Source organism: Salmo salar, chromosome ssa19 (genome assembly GCF_905237065.1).
Source record: "Salmo salar chromosome ssa19, Ssal_v3.1, whole genome shotgun sequence".
NCBI classification, from domain to species: domain Eukaryota; kingdom Metazoa; phylum Chordata; class Actinopteri; order Salmoniformes; family Salmonidae; genus Salmo; species Salmo salar.
The window spans coordinates 12,971,757-12,980,148 of NC_059460.1; the positions used below are offsets into that span (position 1 = coordinate 12,971,757).

An 8,392-nucleotide genomic window follows, 5' to 3' on the forward strand; every position below is an offset into this window, starting at 1 on the left:
CTTTTATCATGTACATTAGTCTATCAGACATGATCACCTTACTGTAAGCTAATGGTTAGACTCCGACTGGAATGAAAACTTAAATGCCAGAGAATGCTAGACATTTGTCCTCACCTGAGCTGCATAGCACTCTTGTTAGGGTAATATAATTCAAGGAGACCTAGAGAGTGTTTCAAAGCAGCCTTCAGTGAACGGTTGGGTGAATCTATTAAACTAGTTCTGGATAACCATTTCAATAACAATCAGGTAAAATATGACATCAGATTCAGTTCAATGGGTTCAAGCCTATGGAAAAAAAATGTATACACAATAAAATAGACTAGGGCCAGTGGGATGGAAAACCTGGAAATACATTTTTTTAAACACAAACAGTTAATTGGTCTGGTATCTAGCCTATCTAAACCGTACAAGGAGTGAACAGACAAGAAATCCATATTGATAATCTTAGTCAGTGAGCCAATGGTGGATCCACACAGATTATGATTTTTGACAGGCCTATTGTACCAACTGCTGATGTCAATAACAGACACAAAGGCCTGGAAATAGCCCTTACCTTTATATATATATATATATATATATATAAATATAGCCCTGACCTTGTTACCTTGCTTCTACTGTAGGACCCACTCATAGTGTAACAAAAAAATGAAAAAAAAGATTTCATATAAATATGAGAAAAAGTGAGTTGCATACCATTTCAATTGAGCGCTTATTTGTTAAATGTATTTATTTCACTCCATCCACTTAAGTATTCAATTCAGATCAATTATCACAACACTTTGGCTCTCCTTCATATGTTTAAAGACATCAGGAAACTCTGTAGCATAAACTACATAACAATAGTGCGATTCTTTCCATCATTCCTTCTTTACAACTTAGGCCTTGGCTGACAATTAATTACCAAGTTTCCCTTTTTGCTGCTAAGCCAGGTTAATGTAAGGCTGACACTGCTTAAAGTGTCAAAGATTAGGCCTAAACATTATTGTTGAGCCTCTCCTGAATAACCATCAGGGATGGAAAAGGTCTTGGACTGTTTTTTGAGTTCTCCTATAGTGTAGTCCACGTGGATGCATATATGTCTGGAACTGTCCTCTGAGGGATACATGTTGACCTCGCCCACCACTGTGGTGTCCTGTCTAACATCCACTGCTTCATCCAGATACAACACTGCCTGCTTCCAGTGCGTCTCCGGTTTGAAAGGAGATGTTGAGAGAACCAGGGGCTTCTCCTCGCCACCGGGAAAGGTCACCGTGAACCACACGCAGAGCGCGTTCACGGCAGACGAACCGAAACACTCGCATTTGAATGCCCCCTTCACGGATTTCAGCTGCTCCGTGGTAACCGAGTACAGATCCAACTCGGCGAACTTGGAGGGGTGGGAGAGCACGTCCTCTACCGTCACCAAGTTCACGGTGATGTCATTGCTCATGATGCATTTCCTGGCGAAGTCAGACATGCACGACATGTCCACGTCGTACTGGTCCTTCACAGTTGACCAGAAACTTAGCCGGTCCTCCACCACCAAGTCATTGATGGGTGCAATGTACAGTTCGGCCTTGGAAGGCAAAATAAGGCCGCCGGCTTTAAGCCATTTGTCGCGGGCGAAGAGGACAGAATTCAGCATAGATTCGTGAAGCAGCGCGTACCCCATCCACTCGCTTACTATCACGTCCACCTGCTCCGGCAAATCGATTGTCTCCAGAGTCCCTTTAATCACATCGATTATGTCTTCCATCTTGTTGTGTTTAACGATTTTAACAGCTTGATCAGCGATTGAACTAGCCTCCACCGCGTAAACTTTCCTGGCCCCGGCTTGGGCGCAAAATATGCTTAGAACACCGGTTCCTGCCCCGACATCCAACACTACTTTCCCCTGGATCAAACTGCTGTTCCTCAGTATCCCTGTCCTGTACGTGTTCGTCCGGACAGTGTCTGCAATCATTTCCTCGTGAATGGTAACATCAGAATAGCTGTCAAAGTACAGGTTATCCTGCACATTTTTGTCTAATTTCCTTTTCTTTGTGAAGTGGGACATTTCGCTTGCCCTCAGATTCTTGTTATCACGTTGGAACTTCAGTGCATTATACTTCCGGAAAGAGAAAACGGGTTGCACAATGGTCTTTGTCGTTTTAGAAGCAGTCGAATTCGTAGATTTGCTTGCTATTTGTTTTTAAAGAACTACATTTCCCAGAAGTAAACGCGAACCATCAAATGACAGTGGTCGCAATGCGTTGTTTGATGCCGCGTTCAAACCAACTGTGAACTCAGAACTCGGAAACTCTGACTTCAATGCGTTCAAAACAACTGGGAACTCGGAAAAAAACAAACTCTGACTGGGAAACGGTCATCCAACTCAGAATTTCAACTCGGAAAATCGGACATCTTTCTAGAGCTCCGACTTTCTGAGGTCCCTGACGTCATGATTTGCGCTCGTATTTTTCCGATATCCCAGTTGATATGAACGCGGCATCATTCAACGATTGATCAATGAATGACATGAGTAGCAGGACATCAAATATCATCATGAAGAATAGTGACAAACCTGTTTGATAATGAAAAATATGTTACAACCACAACCATCCACATCAAATGCAGCAATTAAAGAAAACTATCATCCCCATTTTCTTCACTCCTCATCATCTTATATCTTATGGTGCTTTCAAGAAAACTGGGAATTTGGAAAAATAAAAGGTCAAATCATGACGTCAGTGGTCTTGAAGTCGGAAAGTCGGAAAGTCAGAGAGACCCATGCTCCCAAAGAGGCCCATGCTCCCAAGTAGGAATTCCAAGTTGGTGGACCTTTCAAAAAGATTTTTCCCAGTTTGAGCTTGTTTTTACCCCAAGTTCCCAGTTTTCTTAAATGCACTGAAGTTCGAGTTCCAAGTTCCCAGATATTTTGAACAAGGCATTATGGTGCCTTATAAAAGAAAAACAATACACATTTTGTGAAATTACGATGCATTGGGCATCATAGGCCCACATGTGCTCCATCAGGACATGCTTTCCTGTGGGGAAGGCCAATTATAGGCTAAAGCATGCCCACAAATAGTTCTAAGCTCTCCAACCTGAAAAAGATGGCAGATAGAGCACATGTTTATGGCACTGTTCTCTTTCAGTGAATCCTCTGAGACTTTCCCAGTTCCTTCCACATATCCTTGGCTCGCGCTAGTTAGAGAATGAGCAGGAGCTGGATTCCATTTCACTAAGATGAAAAGGAGAGAGCTGCCAGGTTGTTGGGTTTTCCAGGATTCCTTTCAAATTAGTACTTAGGACAATGTGATGAAAAATGTGAATTTTACGTATCAGCTAACCACATCATATGTTATAGCAATCTGGTGCCCGACGGCACAGTCGATGAGGTGGCACGCAACCGTTGGTTGAAACATGCAACGTCTGAGCAGGGGACGTAACCAGTGTGTCTATCTGCCCCCCCCCTCCCTCCACACACACACATACACAGGTAGCCTGGCTGGCCCCATGCCAGGGCCAATCAGAGCTTCACCACATCCCCAATATGATGGATGACATGAATTCCCTTTAACCTTAACAAAATGACAACACATCATCATCGCCTGTCTCTCTACAGACAGAGGAGTAGCTACAAAGCAGCTTTAGGTCTGACAAGCTGTACTTTTTCTTCACCTTCGGTTTGCCTGAATATGCTGCTTCTCTTTTTTGTGATGAAGTCACCTTGTACAGTTCCTATCATGGTGGGCAGTGTTGTCTATCTTGCTTTCTTCCTGCTCACTCTCTCTCTCTCACAGACACACACTCTAAGATAACACACATGTTTGCATAAAATCACCCCTATCATATAATGTAATTTCCCAATCTCAAATTATTGGAGGATTAAAAAAAACACGTTTGCTCAGATGTGAGCACCTGATCTCCTTTAATTAAAGTTTTCTATGGCTGTTTGCTGATCTAAACCACAGGCTCACTGGAGTCTGATTGGTGAGTCTGATGGACTGCAAGGAGGGAAGGCATTGTGTTCACTGGGCCTGAAACATGTTGGAAAATTTCAGAGATGTTAAAGCAGGGAGATGGGAGAGAAAAGCAAGGGAGCTGATGGTTGGTCAACCATGAGTACAGCTAGAGGAAACCAAATCACTTTGGAGAAATCGATAACCTACCCGCCCAAAGCTGATCTTTACTTTCTTCTTCTTTTCAAGCTCAAGAAGTTGTTTGTGAAGGACTCGTTACATCATGCTGAGACAGACACTGAGTGTGTGAGTATATCTGGTTTGTGTGTATGTACTGTCTGCTGGAGTTGTGGTGATGACCATGAACAGCACATGCCTGCATTTAGATGTCACTATGTATGTGTTTCCTGTTTGGCATGTGTGTTTTGAGAGAAAGAGAGGCAGTTGTGAAGGTTCTGAGTTCTGAGATTCAGAATATAAACAGGGAGGGAGACAGACAGAGAGAGAAAGAAACAGACAGAAAGAGAGACAGAGAGAGAGAGAGAGAGAGAGAGAGAGAGAGAGAGAGAGAGAGAGAGAGAGAGAGAGAGAAAGGTAGCAAGAGTGAGCAGGCTCTTTGTACTGGAAAACAGGATGTGGTGCTTCTTTTTGGGCAGCTGCTGTCAGTCTTTACAGTCCCCTAGGAGTAGCCTGACTGCTGTCAGCATGACCAGACCTGTCACCTGCCTTAGCACCAGCCGCACACCAGCCACACACACACACACACACACACACACACACACACACACACACACACACACACACACACACACACACACACACACACACACACACACACACACACACACACACACACACACACAGGGCCAGTGTCCTAGCAATCAGTCTCAGTGTCATGATCCCCCATTCCAGAAGACTAGCATGCTGAGTAACAGACACTGGGATGCAATGGCCGACTATCGATCATTTCCAGGGATCAATAGGAGAGTACTTTGATATTTTACTTTCATAGAACGGGGTTACATAAGCGAACAGTGGTCTGTCATAAAACAGCTTTTCCTTTTAAACAAAACATTGATTATTGTTTTCAATTGTTCTCTCTGTTTCCATGACAAACACAGTTCTCACACACAAACCATGTTTTTTTTTCTGTCTAGGACCTGAAACAGAGGAGAAAGCATATCTAAACCCATAGGAAACACATACACACAAGCACAATAATCAGAGATATTATCAAGCGCAAATATATCGAATTTGTCTTGCAGCAGTTTGGATGAGGAGTATTGGAGGTTGTGGAAGCGCTTTCTATAAGCCCTCCTCCATCATCATCCCCCTCCTTCCCCATCATCCCCTGCCCCTCCTATCCCACCCACCCTCCCCCTCCCTCCCTCATCCTCCCACTCATTCTCCTGACCAGTTGCTGTGACAGGATCTGGGCCCGTCAATCATGGCCCCATGAATCAATTCAATAATTACATCCTCTTTCCCCGAAGACCTGCTTCCCCTCCTTCCTCGTGTCAGTTACATTAGACTGCAATTAGATTAAATTACTAAGTACAACCTGCAAATATGACAGACACCAAGGAGGCAGGGAGAGAGAGATGCTGACTGCATCACAATTCCTCCTCAGTATAATTTGTATCTAGACTACAATTGGAAATATGCATGATTATTCACGGACGCTATTAGACATCTCACATCTTGTCCTTTTTTCATATTCAATCAACATGCTTGTACATTGTTGTAATATATGCATTACAACTATGTTCTCCCAGGTTTCCAGATGAATCATGTTATATTCTACTGTATGTTGTGTGTATGTTAGTCATTGAAATTAAATTCCAATAACTTTTATATCCTCTTAAGGGAACTTTATGTGTGGTGACAGATTGGTGCATACAAGATGCATAACAACATAGACGACAACAACATGTACAGTCATGTTTCAGTCTTTTGATACAACGTGTGCAGAAGCCTTGTGTGCCTTTATACTCCGGTTCCGTCCACTCTTCACGTCCGCCTCCATATCACTTAACCACTTAACCACCAAGTCAAGTGAAGACTACACTGCTCATTAATCAAAGATCCTGTAAAAGAAAAGGTTGATCAGGTTTTAAGTGCTCCAAACGGACTGTAGTGAACAGATCATGATGGTGCACTTAAAGAGAAGTGCTTAATGCTCTGAGTTGTTGAAACAGAAATAGCCACAGATGGTTTTAATAACTGCCCTGAGCTTAGGTTTTTTAACAAAAGACATGCAGTATGGTATAGACCAGTGGAGGCTCCTCGGAGGAGGAATGGGAGGACCATCCTCCTCAGTGAATTGCATAAAAAATAAAAATTGTAAAAGATTTAAAAAGTTATCCTTTTTAGATAAAACTACACTAAGTATAATCACGTCACCAAATAATTTATTAAAACACTATTTTGCAAGGAATGTCTACAGTACACTCAACAGAACTCTGTAGGGTAGCACCATGGTGTAGCCAGAGGACAGCTAGCTTCCGTCCACCTCTGGAGAGCCAGACTTCAATACAAAACCCAGGAGGCTCATGGTTCTCACCCCCTTCCATAGACTTACACAGTAAGTCCAATCAGAGCTCTTGAACTGACATGTTGTCCACCCAATTAAAGATTCAGAGAATGAATCTAGTACTGAAAAGCTACAGCTAGCTATCACTGCAGTGTATAACATGTGATCAGTAGTTGACTCCAAGAGAGAGAAAGACAATAATTAAACCGTTTTTAACAAATTAATTTCTTCCAAAATGAAGGAGAAGCAAGAGACAAATATAGAGATATTTTGTCTTTTATTTTTTTCAGTTTCAGTTTAGCCCACAAACACTCTGCTCAAATAGATGATTGCTGTGTTAGCTAGCTGGCTATGAGTGCTAAACTGCTTACTGATTGTACTCTGTAATGTTACTGCATGATTGTAGTGGGTTCACTAACGCATTAGTTCTATTAGCTATGTTGATGTTACTTTAGCTAATATGGTGACAATGATGTAGGCTGTGTGTAGTAGTTATGATATGGTTTGGCTTGGAAAGTTTTTTTTCGCCTGGTCATATACAGCTGGTGTGTTGTGCATTGAAGTCCACAAGCTAAGGGACAAGGTGAGAGGAGGAGAGTGTACAGATGCGTGTAGGAATACAATGTGGCTGCTATGAAAGTGAACTGTGTTTTGACTCATCAGACCAAAGGATGCTCGTGTTTCTTGGCCCAAGCAAGTCTATTCTTCTTATTGGCGTTCTTTAGTAGTGGTTTCTTTGCAACAATTCGACCATGAAAGCCCGATTCACGCAGTCTCCTCTGAACAGTTGATGCTACTTGAACTCTGTGAAGCATTTATTTGGGCTGCAATTTCTGAGGCTGGTAACTCTATTGAACTTATCCTCTGTAGCAGAGGTAACACTTCCTGTCCTGTGGCGGTCCTCATGAGAGCATGTTTCATCATAGCACTTGATGGTTTTTGCAACTGCACTTGAAGAAACGTTCAAAGTTCTTGAATTCTTCCAAATTGACTGACCGTCATGTCTTAAAGTAATGACGGACTGTCGTTTCTCCTTTGCTGATTTGAACTGTTCTTGCCATAATATGGACTTGGTCTTTTACCAAATAGGGCTATCTTCTACCTTTCCACAACACATCTGATTGGATCAAACACATTAAGAAGGAAAGAAATTCCACAACTTAACTTTTAACAAGGCACACCGGTTAATTGAAATGCATTCCAGGTACTACCTCATGAATCTGGTTGAGAGAATGCCAAGAGTGTGCAAAGCTGTCATCAAGGCAAAGGGTGGCTACTTTGAAGAATCTCAAATTTAAATATATTTTGATTTGTTTAACACTTTTTTGGTTACTACATGATTCATTATGTGTTATTTCACAGTTTTGATGTCTTCACTATTATTCTACAATGTAGAAAATAGTAAAAATTAAGAAAAACCCTTGAATGAGTAGGTGAGTCCAAACTTTTGACTGTTACAGTACATTTTAAATTGTAAAATCGGAGTTTCAGTGTCACTCTGTTAATGTTGAAATGCCCTTTAGTTTTTAAACTACGGCGAGTGACATGGTTCAATGCACCAATAAATCAGCACTCTACTTATTCAGTTTTTTAAATTGGTGGCGTCTTGAAGGTAAATTTAAGATTATGTATACTGTGCTAATGAAGATACAAAAAAGAGTAACGGAGCACCATGTGCAATAGTCCCAGTCGGTTTTAAATAGAACTTTGCGTCTTGTGGTTACCTAGGTTACTCCATTGGCTCACAGCAAATACTTAACCTTTTTCAAACACGATTTTCTTGTCTGTTGTTTTAGTAAATTACAAAACTACATTTAAGAAAAGTACAACATGTCTAAAGATTACTTTTCAACAGTGCCTTCTCCCGAGTGTTCTCACTACTTAGAAAAACACAATATTGTAGGGCTTCCCTCATGCCCCTTTTCATGTCGATGCT

General features: G+C 41.8%; 1 protein-coding gene across 1 annotated transcript; it reads right to left on the bottom strand.

Annotated features, from left to right (window-relative positions):
• Positions 1-709: 709 nt before the first annotated feature.
• On the bottom strand, positions 710-2,099 carry prmt6 (protein arginine methyltransferase 6). Its single transcript, XM_014157327.2, has one exon. The coding sequence runs from the start codon at positions 2,033-2,035 to the stop codon at positions 980-982; it is 1,056 nt and encodes a 351-aa protein (XP_014012802.1). The 5' UTR covers positions 2,036-2,099; the 3' UTR covers positions 710-979.
• Positions 2,100-8,392: the final 6,293 nt, after the last annotated feature.